This window comes from Mastacembelus armatus, chromosome 9 (genome assembly GCF_900324485.2).
Source record: "Mastacembelus armatus chromosome 9, fMasArm1.2, whole genome shotgun sequence".
In the NCBI taxonomy this organism is placed as follows: domain Eukaryota; kingdom Metazoa; phylum Chordata; class Actinopteri; order Synbranchiformes; family Mastacembelidae; genus Mastacembelus; species Mastacembelus armatus.
In genome coordinates this window covers 12557548-12582185 of record NC_046641.1, presented here as the reverse complement: position 1 = coordinate 12582185, position 24638 = coordinate 12557548, and the positions used below count along the sequence as shown (strand labels likewise).

The following is a 24638-nucleotide window of genomic DNA, read 5'->3' as shown; positions in this document are numbered from 1 at the left end:
GTCCAATTTCAGCCTCTGTGTTGAACTGCAGTACTTGGAACAGCAGAGTAAAGGACATATTTAAACACAGAATCACAATAAAACTAGCAATGATTTCATTTCAATGTTTGGTGGCAAAGTGCTCTTGATTTCTCACTTGTATTTACTGATGAATTGTGTTATCCGACAGACTAGCTCATCCAGCGTTCCTAAAGTTCAGCTGCTTCTGGTCATGTGTCTGTATTGTAGACATGATGATCCTCTCCATAGAGGTGTCCTGATAAAAAATGCAGGCACTTCTTGTGTGTCTCCTCAGGCCCACACGTTAACGGGCCCTAGCCCGAGTGGCGACCTGCAGTGACAAACACTCTTATTGATGCTGAACTGCCTTGTTAGCAAATGAATTTAAGATGAGAGCATGAACAAGCACACTATTGCGTAGATTCTTCATCATAACAGTGCTCATCTCACCACCATCAGGTGTCCGTTCTTGGCCTTGTATACCACAGGTTCCTGCCCAGTGCTGAAGTCCACTGTATTCTCTTTCCCTGCCTGGATTTCTATTTTGATGCTAAAATGAATGCAAACGCACAAGCGTATAAGAACAATGTGCATATCACATCTCACCTCTATATTTTTGTCATAGACACAGCCTTACCTGCCATGAACCACATTGATCACATTTTGTTTGTTAGCAAAGACACTGAGTTTGGTCAAACACTCAAATAAGTGATCACACTGCATTACCACATCCCCCTGCAACAATCAGATAAAGACTGTACAATAAAAACATCAATTTGAGTGTATTTTTAAAAAAATGTCTATATGAAAACCTTTGAAGACTTCTTTGTGAAAAGAGCTTGAGTTTCTCTCTTTATCTCTGTTAATCTGTACTAACAGAATTTGATATACCTTCTGTTTACGGTCCTCACATGTGACATGGAATATCATCATGCCATCAGTCAGGTTACTGACCGAAATACCTGAAATGAATAAATCATAGACACATTTAGTGTGAAAACATCCCTAATGTAATGTACAGTGGGTACGGAAAGTATTCAGACCCTTTTAAATTTTTCACTCTTTGTGTCATTGCAGCCATTTGCCAAAATCAAAAAAGTTCATTTTATTTCTCATTAATGTACACTCAGCACCCCATCTTGACAGAAAAAAACAGAAATGTAGAAATTTTTGCAAATTTATTAAAAAAGAAAAACTGACATATCACATGGTCATAAGTATTCAGACCCTTGGCAGTGACACTCATATTTAACTCACATGCTGTCCATTTCTTCTGATCCTCCTTGAGATGGTTCTGCTCCTTCATTGGAGTCCAGCTATGTTTAATTAAACTGATTGGACTTGATTAGGAAAGGCACACACCTGTCTATATAAGACCTTACAGCTCACAGTGCATGTCAGAGCAAATGAGAATCATGAGGTCGAAGGAACCGCCCAAGGAGCTCAGAGACAGAATTGTGGCAAGGCACAGATCTGGCCAAGGTTACACAAGAATTTCTGCAGCACTCAAGGTTCCTAAGAGCACAGTGGCCTCCATAATCCTCAAATGGAAAAAGTTTGGGACGGCCAGAACTCTTCCTAGACCTGGCCGTCCAGCCAAACTGAGCGATCGTGGGAGAAGAGCCTTGGTGAGAGAGGTAAAGAAGAACCCAAAGATCACTGTGGCTGAGCTCCAGAGATGCAGTAGGGAGATGGGAGAAAGTTCCACAAAGTCAACTATCACTGCAGCCCTCCACCAGTCTGGGCTTTATGGCAGAGGGGCCCGACGGAAGCCTCTCCTCAGTGCAAGACACATGAAAGCCTGCATAGAGCCCTGACCTAAACCCAATTGAGCATCTCTGGAGAGACCTGAAAATGGCTGTCCACCAACGTTCACCATCCAACCTGACAGAACTGGAGAGGATCTGCAAGGAAGAATGGCAGAGGATCCCCAAATCCAGGTGTGAAAAACTTGTTGCATCATTCCCAAGAAGACTCATGGCTGTACTAGCTCAAAAGGGTGCTTCTACTCAATACTGAGCACAGGGTCTGAATACTTATGACCATGTGATATTTCAGTTTTTCTTTTTTAATAAATTTGCAAAAATTTCTACATTTCTGTTTTTTTCTGTCAAGATGGGGTGCTGAGTGTACATTAATGAGAAATAAAATGAACTTTGTTGATTTTGGCAAATGGCTGCAATGACACAAAGAGTGAAAAATTTAAAGGGGTCTGAATACTTTCCGTACCCACTGTATATACTGTATTATCACATTGGTCTGACCTTTGAGAGATGTGTACGGGACTCTCTGCTTGATCTTGGCTTCCTCTATCACGTAGGCAGCTGTCTGGGTGAGGATGACCTGTCGTGGCCTTGGTTTGAAACCATTCCTGTCATACTTAATTACTGGCACGCTGTACTGCAGGAACAGAGAACAACACGACAGTGGTATCAGTTTGATGTGATGCTGTATTACCTCTGGGTGTATATAGACATTTTATTACCTTTATATGCTCATTGCGAATTATCTGTATGACCCTGGTGTTTATATCCTGTTCACCTGGAAGTATAAAATTATGTAAAAATGATTGTTCACAATAAAATGCCCATGTGTTCCAGTATCTGACGCTTACTTATCCTGGTGTCCATAAAAGGCTGAGCAACACTCTGTGGATAGCTCTCCTTTTTGCCCTTAAAGATGGTGCTGGTGATAAGCTTCAGTTGAAGCTGAAGGCGTGAAAAATATAAAAAAATATATGATCGATACAAATACTACATATGACGATCCAGTTTTATGTGATCATGTGTGTGTTACCTGCGCTTTTTTCTGAGGCGTGAGTCCTCTCATGTACTTCCGCACCATAAGACGGTAATGAAGCTTTCGCAGTATCTCTGATGTCTGACAAGAACAAAAAAATTCCACCAACTCGAAATGAAATGTTAGTTTTTATTTAGTTTAGTTTTACAGCAAAGTTGATTAACCATTGTACCTCTGTGAGCACAGCAGGCGGAGAAAGCCAGGTGGTTTTATCCAGCACAGTCTTTGGCAGATTGTCTTTAAGCCTGTTCAGGTAACTTTGTCTCACGAAGGCCAGGTACTCTGAGTTATCTGTGCTTTTTGCTTGCCCTCTGGTCATGTAACCTTTGATAAATCTGAAATTGGTTGTATGATATGTGAATAAAAAGGAGACAGTAACTCCTGAGAGGAGCTGTGTAATGATATTGTTTAAATGTCTTCTTTCTTACTTCTTGATGACTTTTACAGCCCAGGCTCTCCTCTCTCTCTCCTTCCTAGCATGCACACCTCTCCAACATGTTTCAATCTTAGTGGCTGGGGATTTAAAAAATAAAAACATGATAGTGTCTAATATTTATTTACCCCCATAAAAAAGCAGCATGGTCATCTGTTGTGATGCTTACCAGCCTCTTTTTGTTTTCTGAATTCTCCCTTTGCCTTGTAGCCTTTGTATTTGGCTTGTAGTCTCGTTGCTGCAATTTCAAACCAAGATATTAAGTCATTTTGCACCTAGTGATGACAGAAAATGGATCAGAGATGATTTACACTCACCCAGTTGATGTTTACATTTCTCAAAAGCATCCTCTGTGGCATAAAGTGTCCTTGGATGGCGGATGAATATTTTAGTACTACAACAAAGGTAAAGGTAAGAGTTTTGGATTCTCCTGGCTTACACTGCTCTTGTTGTGTTTAGAAAGAGCTGTCCTCACCGTCCCATTTTGTACTCATTTGGCAGGTAACCCAGATGTTGAACCAGCACTTCCACTCCATCCGCAGGCACTCCTCTCCAGTGAGGCCACGTAGCGGGGCACAGTGGTTTGTATCTGTAAGATGCAGCAAAGTTACACCAAAGGTTTTTAAATTGAAAAATTAAGCATAAGTGCTGTGATCCTTCACACCTTTTTAAGAAGACTTCATATTTGCGTCTGTAAGCGAAACCAGCTCGTCTGACTCTGAGGTGCTCCATCAAACCCAGGTACTTCACCTGGTGCCTGATCAGTGCCTCGTCAAACTGACCTGTCATTGTAAAACAGAGCAAAGGATCATTTAGCTGAATTCCAACATCTCCATCATGTTCACAATATAGTTTTACTGTACCTCTTATAAAATAACAGTACCTGGCTGCTTGGACTCATTGGATTTTAGACAGCGTATGTACCAGGCCACTTTGGCCATGAGGATCTCTGTCAGGTTCAGCAGGCTGCTCTTGAACTGGGTCGCCACCTACAGACGCCACATGAAGGTCATAATCCCTAACAGTTCATCTGTCAGATACATATGGTTTAATGATGGCGCCATGGGCAGAGAAAAACATGACTTGTCCTTGTTGCAGTGGTGATTCTATCTAGACCACACACTGATTAGTGTTTGAATTTATAATGTCTACATGGCACACATTTTTTCTCTTTAAGAATGTGTTTATATGGACTATGGTGTCTTATTCAGTACATCATTTGTTTTTGTGCGCATAGTAGATAAGGGGTGCCTAACTATAGATGGGTGTTCACATGATTGATATTGTACAGATTGAAAAATTGCATCAATTAAAAAAAAAAACTTTGGGGCATTTTCCATGAACATAACAAGCTCTCAGATTTACACTCTACATAATGCAAAAAATGTATGTGATGTATGAAACATTGCATTGTGGATGATATACAGTTAACTGATATCTCAGTTGATAGAGCTGAGGGACATGTGGGGACAAACGTGGTGAACACTCACCGTTTCTGGTCTTCGCCTGCTGACTGGGTCCAGTGTGGAGAAGCCATGTCTGGCTATGGCATTTTTAGACTGACACATCAGCTATGAGAGAGTTCAATAACACACACACACCAATACACACCGATGTAACATCATGTTGACACTTAAACGTGCATTGCCATCTTGTATTAGTCCAGTCTCACATAAAGGTCCAGTCTCACATAAAGGTCCAAAGTTGCAGACTTACATCTTTTATGTTTCTGTATAACAGGTCATTATTTTTGTCCAGAAAACCTAGAATGTCACAGATAAAAAAAAAAACAAACATTAGGAGTCACATGATTGATTATCATTTGAGAATAAAAAGATTTAGATGTTGAGTAACAGTGCCCATGCTTGCGATTCCTTTTACCCACAACACAGTAGGTGACCTCGCCGGCATAATGCAGGAGACGGAAATCCCCCCTCTCTAGAGTCTTACGTGTCATTTTGTCAGCCAGTTTGTGACTGCAGGCAAAGAGGTGGAGAAAGACGGTAGGATTAAGAGTGAAATGCTTTACAGAATAACCCTCACAAGGCATCAGTCAGCACAACATTTACACTTGCACATTATTATGCAGATGTATTTGTATTTAATTAAAAGAAGGGGTTTCTTAACAAGTATGAAGTCACTATAAAGTATCCCATTGCTTTTTATAGGCTTGTATCTCTACAGATACTAAGAAAACATCTCACACATACTCAGTTGTGGATCTCTTCATGATTGTTTGACTCACGTGACAAAGTGAGGATGAGTTCCCATTTTATCTTCCAGTCTCTCTAGGAAGGTGAGATCTGTGGCTTCTCCAGGCCTGAGACACTCCTCATCCTGCAGGGTGTGCATTAACACAGATCCGAGTTTCTCAGGACAATATTTTACAGCAGCAATTCTTGTTTGTTAAATATGCTGACGAGGGTTTACCACCTATTTCAGCAAGTACATACCAATAAAGAAATGATTCCTCTGTGTTTTTCCTCAACCAGATCACAGATGATCTTGTTATTGAAGAACTGTACTGGCTCCCACTGTGGAGAAATTATTTTAAAAAAAACAAAAACGTTGTGATCCAGTCATTGTAAACACACTGTATCATAATCACTGATATGTTATTCCTCCTGATCTTTTGTTACAGATGAACAAGATGACCTCAATGTCCTCTGCTTCATATTCTTCCTGCTCAGCCTGGAGGGTCAGCTGGATAAAAAGCTGCTGCAGCTTCTCGTTGCAGTAGTTTATACAGAACTGCTCAAAACTGAGGAAAAAAGTGTTATGACACACAGGTCAGGTTCATCGTCAAAATAAGTAGCCGTAGGGAATCTCAGGTGTTACTGGTTAAAGAACAGAATTTTTCATGGCATCAAACATAATCACAAGTATTTTTAAAAAATGGCATATACTTCTGCCTACCTGTTTACATAGAAAACCTCAAATCCATATATATCCAAAAGCCCAATTACAGTCTTCCTCGAATGATCCTGACAAAAAAGAGTTCAAACTGGAGTAAGTACATATACATTTGCTTTCAGTTTATCATGTGTCACACAAGCTTCTTCTCACCTTGTTCTCCATGGACTCATTGATCCTGTTGACCAGCCAAGTGAAGGTCTGTTCATACAAGGCTTTGGCCAGAGCATCTCTGGCATAGATGGCATGATCAGTCGTGAACGGGGTGAGGACCTTTAAAATGAGACAAAACCATATCTGTATTTCTAGCGCTCCATGGAAAGTTTAAATTGAAACACTAAAGGACATTTTAACATGTTTTCACCAGTTCATTGTTGGCTTCGATTTGCCGGTATGTCAGTCCCCCTTGAAGACTGTAAGCATCAACCCCTAATAACTGTAAGGACAGGTCACATTAAGTGAGTTGCTTCATTGACTTTTTGTAATAATGTGGATTATTTGAAGAAGTTGGGTCTGTGATCTTACATTTGAGACCCAGCGGAGCTCTGTGTTGTTGTGAAGGTGAGCATGGCCTTTACTGTCAGAGTCAAACTTAACATTCCCCAAATGGAGGACACTTGCAACAATCCCAAACAAGTGCTGCACATAATAATAAATATTTTTAAGGGAAACTAGTAATGAAGCGTGACCAGATCAAATAATGAAATCGTCAAATGTGTGTATCTGCGTGCTAACTTACATTAGCATTGATCTCATCAATATCAATGACCTGTAGTGCATTTTTGACAGTTTTCCAGTCATTTTTGTCATTAATGGAAGACACAATGGCACACTCTCCCTGTAGGACACAGCAAACATAGCAACAGACTGTCAAAGTGTGTGCTGTTCTCTTATATATTTATTTGACTAACACAGGCTCAGTGAGCTACACATACTTGTGTTAGATAGTTGTAATGCTGGCAGCCTCTCTCCAGGCCTAGCTGGTGCAGCAGGTCGTCCTCTCCTCCCTCCACCAGCTGGTAAAAGATGTGGAAGTTTCTCTCCCCGTGATTCTGATGCACAACCCTCGACTTCTCCAGCAGATAGTTCAGGATATGGCCTCCCACAGCATCTCCCTAAGGGCATCATGATCCTAAAGACAGCAGCTCTACAACTTGCAGAAAAAACATAGCCTATGGTCCAGTGGCCAGGTTTAAAACATCTTTTTAGGATAAAATATCTCTGTTTTGAAATCTACTATTTCAGTCCAGTTTATGTATAGAAGAGTCATTATTTATTAGTGGACTTTCCTCTTCTTTTCTTGGAAGTCGTCCTTCCTAAGTGAATAAATTGAATTTTTGAACCTTGAACCATGAAGAAAAGTATTTAAGTTGTTCCCTTTTCAGCTCTTATAATGTTGCCCTCAAATTAAAACAGTTGGATACATAGATTTCTCATTCACTCTCCAGGTAACCATGCAAAATGAAATACACAATACATTGCAGCTAAGAGACTATGATTTGTAGGTCAGACCCTACTTGAGCAGTTTGCAATGGTCAAGACTAATCCTGAGATTTTAATACAGAGGAACTACACTTTTAGTTAACTTTCTGTTTTTCTTTTCTGAAGTAATTCCTTAAAATGCATTTCAGGAACACTTTGAATCTGGCTGCTGATTCTTACCTGGCTGTCAAACTGAATGTCCATATACTTCCCAAAACGACTTGAGTTATCATTTTTCAGTGTTTTGGCATTGCCGAAGGCCTGCAGAAAAATAATCATATCATACAGAATCATTGATGTTAGCGTGACCTGCTGTTTGATAGGTCATTACAATTAGTAATGTAACATTCAGTAACCATCAGACCTCTAGAACAGGGTTGGACATGAGCATTTTGTCCCTGACAGTGTTCAGCAGAGTGGTGCTAGGACAGCTGACAGCATAATACTGCAAAATCTTCTTGGAGGCCTCCGTCTTCCCCGCTCCACTCTCACCAGAGATGAGGATGAAGTGATTGTTAAACTCGGTCAGCATGGTGTGGTAGGCATTGTCTGCTAAGGCGTAGCTGCAGTGAGGCAGAGCAATTTGTATCATTTCACAGGTTAACCTTGTTGAATTGGTCTCTACACCAGTGTTTTCATAACGTACAGTATTTGTTCAAATGCACCCTTATCTTTATATCATAGGAGCAGATGAAACACTCACATGTGTGGTGGAAGCTCAAAAAAGTTGACACCCATGTAGAGATCCATCTGTTTCTTATTGTAGATATCCAGCTCTTTGTAGGGATTAACAGACACTAACAATGTGCCAATGTAGGTCTAAAACAATTAGTTAAAAGATGTTATTTTTAAGTACATATATTTGTTGGTGGTTGTTTAAATACACTTTTCTCAGACTCACATAGATTAGATCTTTGCAGAATCGTTTCTTGAGGTTGCTGAGGAAGGCTGCCTCTGTGGTTTCGTCCAAAAGCACAAAATCTTGGATGCCCACGTGGTCCCTGGCAGTCAGGGCTCCCTCCATGTCCAGCTGAACCTGTGCAACAAGTTGGTGTAGTGTATAGGTTTCAAATGCACATCCTCACCATAATCACCATAATCTGCAGGTTTCTACAACAGCATTAGGAATAGTTTTTTGTCAAAGTTGTGAGATCATAACTACTGTGCATTCCTGAAGTTTAGAGGAAGCAAATTCTGACAAGAAGAAATGTATCACATTTCTGTAAGCATAACAATTATAGTCAAAATTCTCAATTGTGTATTTTGACAATTGCGGTAGATGAATTAATGCTAGAATAAATGTCTCTGTGGGGAAGGATGGTGCCAAAAAAAAAGCACCAGAAAAAGCACAAACATGGTCCCTATTAGTTCTTTTGAAACAAGGGGTCTAGAGGTCCCATGTGTCTTTGAAGCAGAGCACTGTGATTGTGCAGATGAACACACAGAAGCTAATGATTGCTACACAGCACACAGGGACCTTGGCTGACAGCCCATAGTTCACTAAAGCTGACGCACCAACCAAACACAACACACTGTGCAAATGGACTCAGGGAGCCCAAAACAGCGGCACATTTAAGAAGCATAGTGGGAAAAATTCCACCAGTCTGTTTTGCATTCTCAGCACCAGAACTTAGACCAAAGGTTTTCACAGCTTTTGTTGGTTTTGTATTTTTTTTCCTTTCTCCTTTGGAAGCAGAAGTCCTTTGATTCTCAACTCTCTATGTAAAAACATTAAAAAAGATAATCCATTGGATCTAATTGACACAAAGCCCTCCGCCGCACCCCCACCCCCCTTCTCCCCTTTCCTCCCCTGCCTCTATCCTCCGCCTATGGCCCTCTATTCTTCTGAGAAAGGCCAAGTGTTTTTGTCCTGTAAATACCACGGAGCAGAGACAAAAAAGACATCTTTAAAATGCAGTCTACAATCCATTACACATATTCCCCCTGCATATCCATTCAGTAATTATTCATTAGAAAACATTTAACGTCACAGTGAATTTCACACTAGGCAGTCGAAACACAATAGAGGAGATTTGGCCTATTTTGGGGTGAGGAGTTGGGGAGGGGTTGGCTGTACAGAGGAAGGGTGAAGGTGAAGGAGGGGGGACGAGGGGAACAGTATTTGTCTGATCTGAGAACCTCTGAAACGGGGCCGTCTTGAGACAACGGAGCAGACTAAATAGTGCAGTAACGGTCTGTGCCCTGCTGCTTGCTGTGACACTCATTTAGTGTGCCCCGAGGGTGAACAATAGAGGCTTGTTCTTAGCAATCCTGTGCTGTAATTTGGACTTCATTACTTTGCTCACATGGGGCCCCATGGAAGGATAGAGGAGGCTAGTCAGATGAGTGTTTTTTTTTTTTTTTTCCCACCTGTCAGCCCCGCACCCACAGTGCTCTCACCCCTCTCCTCAACAATACCCCTTACCCGGTGTCCCCACCAATAACCCTCACCCGACCCCCTTCCCATAGCCACCCTCCTCCCACCCACCCTCTTTAAGCCAATGAGACAGGTGAACAATATCATTGAAGGAACCCTTTTTTGGACGTCAGAATCAATCTGGCGAAGTGATGGCAGTGGTGCTGGTGTGGGGTATGTGTGACACCCTCTTTCTTCATGGGAACAAACTTCTCTCAGAGCAGCACAAGCAGACAATATGCTGGGACAGCGTGACTTAAGGATCTGCCATACAGTATTACAAGTAATAACATGAACAGATAAGCTCCTGTCAAGAGGAGGATTAGGGAATTCAGTGGTGATAATAATACCAATGTTTAAGGTTTTCATTCAGTCCGCTGACAAAATCTAAAGGTTTATTGTTTTCCATTCAGGATTCCTTTGGTGTCCTGCAGGTATTTCTTTTCTGATGACACTGTGCTTGAAAGACTGAACACTGAATAGCCATTCTCAGTCCCGGGATGACACAAGAAAGTCTGATTTGAAGAAAACATGACTTTAGAAAAAAGTTCTAATCGTAGCTTTATATAACATAAACCAAGTGGACTAGATTGTGATTTCAGCTATAATTAAACAATTGACAGCCTGATCTGATGAACAGCGGAAAGAATGATTATGTAATGAATCCAGTAAGCTATTGTCAGATCAGGTGAATTGCTTTGTTATCTCAGAGCACAACCAATTGTATTTTAATTAAGAGATGGTTGCTCATCTTGGTCTAGAGTGTCAGTGTTGTCTGAGACAGAGTGACCTCATCTGTGTGGGAAGTAAAGGTAGCTTTGGACAAGGGAGGGAGGGGGAGCCGCTGCTGAGACGCAGCAATTTACCAGCAAAGTAACAGAAAGTTTATCTCCCTCTTTAAGAGGATTCCTCCTGGTTATCTGGTACACTGGTAAGATCTCCATTTGAATCCAAAGGTTTACAGACACCTCCCAGTTAATTAGACTTAGCATAAAGACACTCCAAAGGTAACAAAACTAATTATTTAATTAAAATCATTTATGTTTACATTTGTCTAATTAGTGCAAATTACATGTAAAAACAGGTTCCCAGGCCACCAGTGAAGAATCCAAGAAACCACTGCTCCCAGACAAGGAACAAGTCCAACACACAAAACCACAAATGGACATTTTTTAAATACAAAGCTAATCAGCTCCTGGTTGTAGCTTCATGTGTAACTGGGTCCTTCATGTATAACTCACTTAACTCTCCACCAAAAATTTCCCAAAATGTCACAAATTTTTCTCTGAGCTGATGAAAAGTGATGCTACACTTTACAGAGAGGTAAAGATTATTTCAGCCTGAAGATTCCTGTTTAGAAAGGAGACTTTAGTTTCACAGAACATAAAAAGTCACACTGGACATTCAAACTTATTGGCTCTAGTGCCTCATCAGAATGATATCTGAACTGCAAAAACCAGTTGGACATGCAATGAAACTACTTGCTAACGAAGCAAACACATTTGTTGCAATGCAAAAGAAAACTCAAACCTGCATTTCTTGAAGTTGTATTGTTCTGCTGTCAGATACAGGATCTCAAAGAGGATCCAAACTAGAGAAAAAAATCCCTTCTCTTCTGAGAAGTTAAACAAGAATAGCGTGTCCCCCTGTGTCTGCTTGCATGGAGACAGTGAACCTGTAAACACTGGATTCTTGACAGTTCGTTGGCAGATGTCCAGACTGTATAATGCTAGTATAAAACACATTTACTGTCCTGTGTGTCCTGTCTAGTAGTTAGTTTATCCAGTAGGCTATGTGGTGGTCGTAGTAATGTTGGAGGCCTGTACCCACAGATGGTCCTTCACATCATCCTGACCCAGACTCAGGGCACTGTGGGCCAGGTGCTTAATCATTCATGTTGTGGGAGGTGGAGGGACAGAGATCTTATTCAGTGCTTACCTGGGTATCTACTGCTCTACTGAGTGTAACATAACAATACAGAAACAAGATCCAAGCCACACCAATCTAACTATCAACCCTTTCTTTGGCATGTTTTGAGTTTCCAGTGCCAAGTGCTTCTGTGAAATGCTGCTGATTTGCTGCCCAAATGATATTCCTTATTTCTGAAATCTTTTCAAGAACAAAAAAAATTGTGCAAACCCAAAATAGTTTTGACAAGGCCACTGAAATTAACAGTGGTACACTTCCTTTTGCTAAGAAAATATTTGGTTCTAAATCAAAATATTAGACCAATTTAATGTTTGAAATGACAAACATTGCTATCCCTAAAGATGCTTTACCAGCATTGCTAAAAATAAGGTTTGTACAGTCTTACAGGAGGACAAAACTGTATGATTCTGTGTATTTTAAACCAGTTAGACCAACTAGAAGCTAAAATGTGTGATAAACTATAATGAGAATATTGTCTGGAATTTGATTAAAAGCTGCAATGTGAAAAATGTGAAAAAATTAGTGGCATCTAGTGGTGAAATTGCAGATTGTGAACTACTGAGCAACCTTCACGCCACACATTCATTTCCAGGCTTGTGTGAGGGTACAGTGGCCATCAAACAAAATGTGGTTCCCTGTTTAGACCCTGTATTTAGTTTGTCCTTTATGGCTACTGTAGAAACATGTAGGCACAATATGGCTCCCTGCATGAAAGGAGACCTGCTCCCTATGTAGATTGAAAACGCTCATTCTACAATTAAGAAAATGCAATGGACGATATTTTCTGGTGATTACACACTAATGACAACATATTTATGAATATTAAACTCCGCTTCTGCTAATAGATTCTTCTAAATGTCACACATTGAACCTTTGAGGCTGTGCAAAACCATTAACTATGAACAGATTTGGATATGCCATTATACAGATCAGTCTGTTTTGTTTGCAAAAAAATGGGCATATCTTAAAATAGCTGGGTGGGACTAATGAGTTTGTGTTTATCTGTGTAAACTGGCAACAACAATTATAAAACATGCACCCTCAGAGACAATGCAGGTGTTCACTTGCTCTGCCCTGGAGTGCAAAATATGAGAAAAGCTCATGTTTCGCCGAATCTACAGCTTGATTAATGTTTGGAAAGCTTTCAGTCAATTGGCTTTAATGTGTGACCAGTTGAGTGCCAGACATATTTGAATTATTCACTCTCCTATCCAGAAAAGTTGTCAAGGTTACCTCTACCGTGGCCCCTCCTTTCTGCAGGCCCAGCGGCCCAGCAATGCTTGTCCAATCTTAACAAGCTTTGTGCTACCCACTGGGCTCTGATTCAGCACGAGACCCGGCAAATCCAATTACACAGGAGTCAGAGAGGTTGATTTTCCCATTATAGATTCCATGCTGAGAATGAGAGCTGATGATAACACTCACATCACACCACTGTTGCCCCCTCTCTCTCTCTTCTCCCCTTCTTATTTTGTCTCCATTTTCACTGTTCCCTCCCTTTTTTCTCCCTCTCTTCCTATCTAATTCTTCTATTCCCAAAGACCTTCTTTCTTCCTCGTCCCTTTCTTTGGGTATCTCCTTCAGATCAGAATTTTTCAGAGCAGCGTAACGAAGGCTGGACCCCATTATCATTTTAGTCTCAAAGTGCTGGGTCAGTGAGGTTGCTCCATACATCATATTGGATATTTGATTTTATATTTTATTCTTGCTTAAGAAATAAGAAGGCTATATGACACCATAAGATCCATCATTTCTTATTCAATTAAGCAGTTTTCTGTTTCCTTTTTTTTATGTGTTCTGTGCCTTCAAATGTCTAAATCCAAATCATGTTACGTTTGACTTTTGTTGCGATAACAACACAATAACCACTTGCACACCAAAAATAAAAGATTTGTGAGCTCAGATAACTTCGGAAAGGTGATTGTTAAAACCAAATGCACAGTAATTCGGACAACTTGACTTAGGGATGTCTGACTGGCATCCTTAGGGGACATCATGTGCCTGCTGTGCAATATAAAAAGTAATGGAGAGCTCTTTTGGAAACTAGATGCTTTACGCTCAATCAGCTGTAGAAAAGAAAAGGACTTTTGCTCTATCTTTACCCTTTAGGACACTAAAAAGGCTTGACCTCACTCCCATACCAGACGCTTTGGTGTTGACACAGGTCACTCAAGGGTCAGCACACTGACCCCTTTTAACCTTAAAGATAGCGTTGTCTGTGGTCCTTCAGGACAATAGAGCTGGGAAGTCCGGCGGTATGTCCAGAGAAATCATCCACTATGTTGAAGAGAAAAAGATGTGATTGGACCTGCAGGGACATTTTTCGATTGATCACTGCAGCTCAGCTTTTCTATTGTTCAGCTTAAAGTAAACAGATGCCTGTGAAAACTCAAGGTTTTGAAATTTGACATTGGTGGAATATTCAGATCCTTTATCTAAATGTGTATAGTAACTATACTTGTAATTTAAAGTTAGCAGAGTAAATAAAATATTTTATATTTTTCTTTGAACTGTAGTGAAGTAGTGGTGCTTAACTAAAATACTCAAGTGAATCACAAGTACTTCAAAATTTTACTTAAGTGCAGAGCTTGAGTAAGTCAGGAGATGCATTGATAAGTCAACAGGATGTTGAGATTGTGGCAGCACGGCGATGCTGTGGTTTGTGCAGTTATCTCACAGAAAGATGGTTCCAGGTTTGAATCCTGTTTGACACTAGATCCTTTCTGTGTAGATTCTGCATGTTCTCCCTGTGTCTGCACTAGTTTTTTCTGGATACAGTCCAAAGACATGCAGTTTGGGGTTCGGTTAATTAATGACTATAAATTGTAATAGGTGTGAACGTTAGTTTGAGTGTTTGTCTGTTGCTATGTGTCAGTCCTGTGATAGACTGAGGATCTGTCCAGGGTGTACTTCACCCAGTGTCAGATGGATTGAGTCCAGCCAACCCCCTCACCCCTACCCCTGCAACACTGGACATTGCAGAAGAAACAGTATATGGAGGGATGTTGAGATTTTTAAAGGGTCAATTCGTCAAATCCTAAAACACTTGAACCCTTTCACACTTCACATCGCTTATGTCATGTAAACCTGCAGACAGCTGTAAATAATACAGTTAATTATGGTGTGCATGAGGGTCACTGTTACAGTGGCATGTTTTACTGAAACTTTTAAATACATTTGTCAAATGTAATTTTGTAATGTGATGACCATCAGACATTCATCTCCATTGTACTCAGAAGCATTATAGTGTCACAGAGAGAAGTAAATGCAATGCAGTTAAGGTGAACAAGCCTGTTGATTAACTAACTGTATATCTTTGGACTGTGGAAGGAAGCTGGAGTACCCAGAGAAATCCCACTCACACACAAAGAGAACATGCAAACTCCACACAGTCATTTCTACCTGTCTGACCTTTGATAGGGCAACCCTGTGGCCTGACAGTCTGCATACTCAGTTCAGGTTAAAGCTTCAGTCAGTAAAAAAAAGTATTTAGTAGGACCCTGAAGCCTCTCATTGGCTAAGCATGGCTGACAGCAGCTTCCTCTGTGTGGCCATAGGGGGACTTTGGGTGGCATGCTGCTCTGGGGGACACTGTGTCTCTGCATGCAGAGGAGATTAGAGGGGTGAGCTGACCTCATTCTCAGAGGGCCTGATGTGTTTTGCGTAAACACTTGGTTCAAGACACACACAAAAAAAAACAGGCTTCAAACTCAGGCCAGCCCTCAGATGGTGATCCCATTGTTTCCCTATTACTCCTAAACAGGCATGATAGAGGTTCTTACTGGCACTGAATCTTTCCTAAAACAGCCAGGTCAAGCTCTCAGAGTTGCCCACAGGTCATTGTCATTAACCCAAACATGCCTATATGTGGCTATAAATAAATATATCATTAATATCACTATTATGTTAATATTGAGTAGGCATGCAAAGCTGCAAAGCGACAGATTAATATATATACCTCACAATAAAACAAAGTTTTCATAGGCTTGTAATATTGCTTTTCCACTGCATGACAAATTATGTAATTTAACAACAGTAAAACACATGAACACAATACTGGAAAAGAGAAACAGCTGTAACAAGTAGAGCTGATCCCCATTTAACATTAACTGAAAATTTGCTTGGCAGCATCTGAAACTGCAGCCACTGAGACACCGCTGCGATTTAAGTATCATAAGAAGCAACATTTTAAAGCTTCTGCAAACCATTATCTATTTTACAGTTTTAATGTAAATTGTTTCTTGCATTTTGTCCAAAGCATCCAACAACATCAGCTACAGAAGGGTCATGTTGAGTTGAATATTAATGAGCAATAAATGTTGATTTATAGGCTCCAGCAGATCCCTGTGACCAGAAAATAGGAATAAGTGGGTATAGATAGATAGATAGATAGATAGATAGATAGATAGATAGATAGATAGATAGATAGATAGATAGATAGATAGATAGATAGATGGACGGACGGATGGACGGACGGATGGATGATGGATGGATGAATAGATGGATGGATGGATGAATAGATGGAATAGATGGATAAATGATGAACCGATGGATGTTGATTTAGCCTAAAATAAACTTTACAATTTATGCTCTAATAAGATGTTTCTGTTATTTTGTCCACCCTCATTGCTGGAACAGAATAACTTATACATAAACAGTGAGCTCAGTGTCCTGCTCATAGATTTTGGCTGATGTGATCATGTGGCATTTATATGCTAGGACCATATTGCCAACTAAATTCACTCTTCAGTAACTCAGAGTATGAGCACACCACAGTTTCCCTCCTGGTTCCAGTTCATAACCCAGCGGGCTTTAGGACCTCCGGTACCTGCTCTCTGAAGATGGTCTTGTTTTTGTCCGTTACGTTCATGCATGTAATCATTGATTGTGCCTATTGTGACGGCCCGATTTACCATCTGTAGGGTCCCATGGGGCTGATGCTGCTGTCACTGCAGTCTCCATACGGATTTTAAGGAATTCCCCTTTAATTTCCGGCCGCAAATTTAATCTCAAACAGGTTTCACATTTAAGCCTGGTATTAAAAGACCACACCTGCAGCCTTCTCATAGGCTACTTCTTTTTCCTTTTATTACTGGCACAAAAAAAATCACTTTTACTCAGACTTTTTGTCATTCTTGATGTGAAAAGTGAGACATAGAATTTGAAAGGGCCATTGTAAAACTTCTCACAGTTAAATGATGCAAAAAAAAAGTAAGTCGCCTCGATCTCAGAAGACTCCTGGAGGACCCTGGATGCGAGATTTAAAGAGACACACGGATTCATCAAATTTATTTTAGAAATTTTGGGAGAAAGTGTGCTATGAATAAACAAACCGAAAACTGCTTTTGCGCACTATCCAAGTGAATCCATCCCTACACCATATATGAAAAATCATATTAATCATATTTATGCATAAAAACTAAATGAAATGGCTATTTAATGTTTTAGTGAAAGAACTCTTCATGTCAGAGGGGTTTTTTTCTGAAGTGGACCTGTTCTCCAGACGAGTGTGAGACTTTGCCGCCTCCTGCTGCAGCTCACCCGGCCCCCTGCCCTCCCTATGCGCCTCCCCGGCTCTCTTTCCTACTGCTGAGAGGAACAAGACGCGGCCACAGCGGCGGGAAGCAAATTATCTACAAGCACTTCCCTAAAAAAAAGTTCACACTCACATACACAGATGCCACTAGAAGTAGCGACTCACATCGTCTTAGACCACATCGAGGGAGCTTACTGGGAATAACCTGACAGGAGTGATGTAGTGAAAATGTTTGAATATTCTTCCATTTTTTCTTTCAGACAGGACTTTTTCTGTCACTTTTAATTCTTTGTTCTGAAAAATCCGGTTCTACTATTTTAAAAATATCCATTATTTTTTTGGCACAGTAGTCTAAATAATCGTGAGTAGGGATTAGGCCTGGACGCATGTATTTTGTGTTTTATTAAGACGCACAGGGCGCACTTTTGTGCCACTGGAGCAACAAGCGCACAGGACTGTGGGAAACAGTTTGGAAATTTCTTTAGTATATAGCCTATCTGTTTAAGTACTTAATAATACTCAAATAAAAGGGCTACAATGACTAAATGGAGTATGGCCTGACTTTTCAGGCACCCAACGCGTGTTTTTCAGCTGGTGGATGCAGTGGAAGAGCGCATCACCACCGTCCTAAGGCACAAAGTCCGCAGAAACTGAGAGACATAAAACTCAACCTCGCTACTTCTGCACTTGTTGTGGGAATCGTGGATGTTGTCGGGACTGCTAAGAGGCTCAGCATTAACAGCAGCTGTCAAACACATGGGATCCTCCTGCCCCCCGGGCCACTAGGAGCTCTGCTGAGGTACATACTGCGCATGTCAGAGCGCTGGACAGCTCCAGAGAGGGAAATTTAAAAACGGTTTTTTGGAGAATCAAGTGCAACACAGTGAAATACAGTACAGGGGCTCAGGATCGGCTCAAACTATCATCAAAATCATCCAAAACAGGTGATTTTTAAAGATTTTTCTATTTTATAGCATCACAGTCTTTGTCAAACTGTTAAAAATCAATTCTCAGTGTTAATGATTTTTATCCATTGTTTTATCTCCAGCAGACTAAATGATATACCATTTAAATCTAGGCTGCATTAATGTGACCAGGTTGTTATGTAAACATTTAAACTGAATAATACAAGCTACAGACTATATTATTCTGTCTTTTTCCAGTGTATTTTATAAGATTTAATTAGTGAGAATTAAGTGGAACAAATGTTTGTACTACACACTTTACTATTTTGAATTTGCTTATTCCAGACTTAAAATTTCATTCAACCTTAAATCTGAGTTTGAAATATTTGCTTGTTATGGGGCGCATTTACATTTTCAGAAAATGCACATGCCATTTCACTATGTTTATTTACAAAAGAAGATTCATATTGTACTCTGCATAGGCTGTTTATCTGAGGTTTAACCGTCATTCAGGCTACAACCTAAAGTGTGTTGATTTTATTTATTTTCACTGCAGAAGTACTACACATCCCAGGAAATGATAGAAGGTGGAATAACATCCAGGATGTCAGGAATAATTGAGACTGCTGGGCATCATCCATCTCCACAAGACTACAGGTAAGACTGATATAAATCAGGGTCAGCGATATCAGGACAAACAGCACCAGAGTCTGCTAGCACTAACAAACACATGTATGTTTTTGTTGCATATTGTCAAAAGCACTCAAGATCAACTCTGAAACGCCTCAATAGATAAAAGCCTTGTTTATAATAATCAAATCCCTTAAGGTGTTTTGCAAAGGGTCATGGAACAAATCATCTAACCCCACTATGTTTAATCTAAAGGTAGACAGACAGCTCTTTTTGTGCATGGGGGTTGCATAAAAAGGGAGAGAGGAAAAAAAAAAATCCTGAAGAATAAATGATTTTCAGACTGAATGGATCTGTCAGAAACCATCAGCTCTGTTTACACTCCCGCTGTCGGCACACGGAGAGCCTGAACCTCTCGGTCTGCCAGCTCAGGGGGAGACGGGGTGCTCTGGGTCACCAGTGTGCACAAGTGGCTCCCAATTAGAAAAGGAGGGAGGGAAGTGGAAGGGAGGGGGGAAGGAGGTGCTACATTTCATGTTGTTGAACCTTAGGGGAGGCTTGGATGATACATGGAGACACTGGCTCAACACGTCTTGCATCAGTGAGCAATTTCTATGCTGCTGGTAGAGACAGGAGGGGAGGTGAGAATACACCGACATGTGTCATCGATTCTATAGTTTCAATCAGTCTGTATTAGACATTCATAATGGGTAATTGCAATCTTTTGTGAATTTGTGACACACAAGTGTAGAAGACCAGCTATAGAATATATTGTACATAAATTTGATTCGCTTTGAGTATATCCAAACATATTTTTGTGGGATTTTTTTTTTATACACGATAAAAAGGAAAACAAAAAGCTCTGCAGCCCTTGTGCCCTTAGTTAACATTTAATTAGTCACAAGCTTTAAGGTTGTTATACTTAAAAATAACTTAATCTTGTCAGAAGTAAAAGAACATTCATAGCAGCAAGACAGATAAATAATAAGTCAACATGGCAAAGGTGGCCTAACTGAGACAATTTGCAACATGGCCACCTGCTCCAAAAGGATGATCACTCAAAAATCACTTGCTGGCACATGCAGTGCTGCTTGAGGACGTGTGCTGCTGATTCCTGGCTTCAGTGATGTCACTTATTCAGAGAGCAGACACAGAGCTGCTGACCTCAAAGTGCATGAGCACCCCCTCGGCCCAAGGCTCCGTTGATTTCTATGTTTTGGGAGGGTGATGGAGGGGGGGTGGGGAGTGGCAGTGAGGATAGAGGCTGGAAAGGGACAGGCAAGCAGATGGCATCCTATTTGTCCCTCTTATGTGAGGGCTGTCATTCCAACAGATTAATGCAAGGCCCCAGTAAAGAAAAGAAACGACACAGACAATCAAGGAAGGGTCTGGAGAAGACAATAGAGACACGTGCCACTGGGCAGATTTGTCGTTTGGGACACAATAGGTGATCATTTTTCAATAGACAAGGCCAACTGTTGCAGGCAACATGTGCTGCTGTCCCATGTTTGAAACGATCTCATGCGTTGTTTACTTATGATTCAGCCAATGGTTAAGGAGAGAGCATGGTCACCTGACACAGGGTTGTTTTTGTTTTTTTTTTTTTTTTTATAGGAGATTTGGTGCGTGTGTGTGTGTGTGTGTGTGTGTGTGTGTGTGTATGGGGGGGGGGTTCTCCTACACTGTCCATGTACCCACAAAATAACTGAATAGTATGTGTTGTCATAGCGACCCCAATTACCAAACCCTCTCCCAGTAAGTGTGTGTGTGTGTGTGTGTGTGTGTGTGTGTGTGTGTGTGTGTGTGTGTGTGTGTGTGTGTGTGTGTGTGTGTGGAGAGGATTCAAGAGGATTCCTCTCTTTTCTTTCTTCCTCCTTGAGGCTCACCGCATAAAAGACGTGATGACTAAAAGCTGATTGGCACCAGCAGTTCCCTGGTTGAACAAAAATACTATGTTTATTCCAGTTTATGGCACAAAATTCAAAGAAAATCTTTTATGTTGAATAAATAATATTTATTTTAATTCTTCATGTTTACATTCAAAGTCTGCAAAAACAAAAAAAAAAAGCAGAGAACTAAGAGAACTCAAGAATGATGTGCCACTCCTAGTTAAAATACAGTAACACAAGATCTGTGCAGATGATTTACTCTGAATGGAAAGCTTGTTTAACTCCCTCTTTGTTGGTTAAAACTGTCACTGGTATATAACACTCGTAGCTAATCTTCTTATGGTAAATCCTGGATGGCATGGCTAATACGTAGCTTCACTGAGCACCTTTAATCTTTGTTTCCCCACATTCAGTCTCATCAAAGTAGCTCTGGTATCGAAGGGCAAAATGTTCTATTGAGTCTTTAGATTTAAATTCCACTTGTGGTCTATGTGTGTAGGAGATGACAGCTGTACTAACCCCCCAAAATGTCCCCTCTCCTCCTCCTCCTCTCCTGAAGGCTTCTGACCACGGACCCCTCCCAGCTCAGGGAGGAGGACCTCCCTGGGGACCTGCAGTCTCTGTCATGGCTCACCTCTGTGGATGTGCCCCGACTACAGCAGATGGCTGATAGCCGAGGCCACAGCAACGGGCCCTCCCAGGGCAGCTTGTTGGAGCAACAGACAGGTGAGATTTTAGGGAGGGGAGAGTGCAACATTCAAAAATTGCATCATCACTCTGATTGGACAAATCAGGGCTGCTGGATACTCAAGGATTTCTGGGCTCTGCAGGGTCCACTCACATCAGAAATTAATCAATCTGGATAGTTTTGGTGGGATCCAAACAATTATACCACCAATAGATTACACAAATAAAATGGTTACCTACATAACTAATCAACAGACCTAGTGTTATATACTGTCTACTGATACACTGAGAACCCCTTTTAACTCAATCACTGTGCAGAAAGAAACTGTAAAGTGCAAATGCCACTGACTGTGTCGCCATTTTTAAGAAGAGGCTGTTGCTGATCTTTTCAGATTTAGTGCTATTGGCACCAACCAACCAAAATGCTATTTACTGTAAACGTCTTCAACCTAAAAAAAATACATGACAAATACTTAAACTAATAGAAAGCGCTCATGTTTCGGGTGAATGCTCCTCTTTCCAGCTCAGCTGAGTAACATGACAATGACAGCGGGACAGGGCTCCATGCTCCACCTCCAGAGCAACATGCAGCAGAGCCCGCTGGGAATCAGCATCATTAACACGCAAAGCGGAAGTGTGAGTTTTCACAGCACTGCAAGAAAATCTTTCACACTTTACGGCACTTACGAAGTTGAATGTAAAATGATCATGTATTGGTTTCACAGATGTCTCCGTTCTCAATGAATGGGCTGCCCTCTCCAGGATACCAGTGCCCTACCTCAGTCTACCAGCCCACACCACAGCAGGTGTACTCTTTAACCCAAACTGGACAACAGGTTCATTTCAAAGCTTATTTATATAGCACCTTTATAAACAACACCATGTTGACTGATGTGCTGTACATAGAGAAAACATCCATTAAAAAGGCAAATGACAATATAAAAAGAAGTGACAGACATAGGCAAACTGATATAGTGCTTCCAAGTAACTATCAATAGACAGAATAAATCATTTAATTTGTGTTAAACATTAAGGAAAACAGACGTGTCTTAAATGTGTATCTTAAAAACTCTTTAAGAGACCTGCTGTACAAAAAGGCAGCTCACCCCAGCACTTAATTCTGGATCTAGGTATTTCAAGCAAGAACTGATTAGATGATCTTACAGTTCTAGGCGGAGTATGATATTTCAAAATCTCAGAGAAGTATGTTGGAGCAAGACCATTTAGAGCCTTGAAAACAAAAATGGGAATCTTGAAATCAATCCTGAAACGAATAGGAAGCCAGTAAAGACTGGTGAGAATAGGTGTCACATGGTCGAAATGTGAGTGAACAAGTGAACCATCCGTAAATAAACAAGAGACGTCTGATTTAGTCTAATATAAAGTGCATTACAATAGTCAAGCCTGGAAGTAATAAAAGCATGAATAGCATTAATAGATCTGAATGTCAGGTAACATGTATTATACCTCAAGCTAAGGTTAATAATAAGGTCTTTATTCTCTCCCCTTTCTTAGTGTTCAGCTGGCGGGCTTTATAGCAATGTCTCTTTCAACAACCAAAGTCTCTTCTCACAACCTCGCCTGGCTCCACAAGACCAGGAGCTGCAGCCCAAGTCTTTCCCCAAGCCAATCTACTCCTACAGGTCAGCACACGAATACTTGGCTAAAAATAAAATTAAAATGGGCACCAAATGTTCTGAACTTCCTTTGTGTATTTCACATAATCTGCTTTGAACTGCCATCAAATGATGAGTTTTCTTCTCAGCTGTTTGATTGCCATGGCTCTGAAGAACAGCAAAACTGGCAGCCTCCCCGTCAGTGAGATCTATAGCTTTATGAAGGAACACTTTCCTTATTTCAAGGTAAGGCACTGTCATATAAAGCATGATATATAGAAACATAGGCCAATAAGAAAAGGTCACACCAAAAATGTAACCAATGATACACCTCACTCTCTGCAGACTGCGCCTGATGGATGGAAGAACTCGGTCAGACACAACTTGTCCTTAAACAAATGCTTTGAGAAAGTGGAGAACAAAACGAGCAGTTCATCCCGTAAGGGCTGTCTCTGGGCGCTGAACCCTGCTAAAATTGACAAGATGGAGGAAGAGATGCAGAAGTGGAAACGCAAGGACCTTCCAGCCATCCGTCGCAGCATGGCTAACCCTGGTCAGATGTTTATTTTGTTAAATGTAAAAAGTCCGACAACCAACCAAAACATTAGTGATAAAAAAAAAAAACTGATGAATCAGTTGTTGCTTAATGTGACAGCCTGTCTTGTTTCCTGCAGATGAGTTGGACAAACTGATCACAGACCGCCCAGAGAACTGCAGGCGTAAGGTGTTAGAGCCTGGCATGACCCGGCTGCCCAGCTGCCCATCTGGCCTCCAGCTACCCGCCCCAGCCCAAGTGCAACCTCAGCCTATAGTCACGTTGTCCCTGCCATGTTTACCCCTGCACCAGCACCACCAACTACAGGCCCAGCTCCAGGCTCAGGCTCGCCTGGCACCAATGTCTCCTGCCCCAGCCCAGACACCCCCCCTCCACACAGTTCCTGACCTTTCCCACAGTCCACTGACTCAGCAGCCCAGCAAGCCCCCTGACATTTTCTACAGTATGCATGGAGATCCGCACACAGAGGTGGATGCACTGGACCCTAGCATCATGGACTTTGCCCTTCAAGGTAAATACATCATTTAGTGTTATGCCTGTTTCTTGCTTGCTACAGAAAAGTGTATTGGTACACAAACCTTTGTCTATCTGCTCAGGTAATCTGTGGGAGGAAATGAAGGACGACAGCTTTAACCTGGATGCTTTGGGTACCTTCAGTAACTCACCACTCCGGTTATCAGACTGTGACTTGGGAACAGCCAACCACCCTCCTTCCTCCAATGGGGCAAACCTGCCACTGTCTGATGTGCAGGTGACAGGCCTCTACACCTCCTACACCTCCCAGGATCCCCTGTCTTCCCAGTACATGGGTGCACCAGCCAACAGCAAGCCCATCGCCCTGCTTTAA

At 41.2% G+C, this 24638-nt stretch overlaps 2 protein-coding genes across 2 annotated transcripts; one reads left to right on the top strand and one right to left on the bottom strand.

Moving 5' to 3' along the window:
• Position 1: 1 nt before the first annotated feature.
• myo1ha (myosin IHa) lies at positions 2–14178 on the bottom strand. Its single transcript, XM_026322738.1, has 32 exons — positions 14075–14178; positions 8529–8663; positions 8331–8446; positions 7992–8190; positions 7808–7888; positions 7081–7260; positions 6885–6983; positions 6671–6784; positions 6510–6581; positions 6299–6418; positions 6149–6216; positions 5888–5993; positions 5686–5766; positions 5478–5569; positions 5114–5208; positions 4949–4995; positions 4723–4803; positions 4116–4221; positions 3897–4014; positions 3708–3821; positions 3550–3626; positions 3402–3470; positions 3228–3312; positions 2972–3134; positions 2797–2880; positions 2615–2708; positions 2486–2541; positions 2265–2400; positions 892–962; positions 638–735; positions 451–550; positions 2–331 (listed from the first exon to the last, which is right to left on the bottom strand). Exons 2-32 carry the CDS (start codon positions 8649–8651, stop codon positions 305–307), a joined length of 3072 nt encoding a protein of 1023 aa, XP_026178523.1. The 5' UTR covers positions 8652–8663; positions 14075–14178; the 3' UTR covers positions 2–304.
• A 4812-nt stretch (positions 14179–18990) lies between these two features.
• foxn4 (forkhead box N4) lies at positions 18991–24638 on the top strand. Its single transcript, XM_026322800.1, has 9 exons — positions 18991–19070; positions 21492–21658; positions 22143–22255; positions 22345–22455; positions 23135–23262; positions 23385–23481; positions 23581–23788; positions 23910–24302; positions 24388–24638. Exons 1-9 carry the CDS (start codon positions 18991–18993, stop codon positions 24636–24638), a joined length of 1548 nt encoding a protein of 515 aa, XP_026178585.1.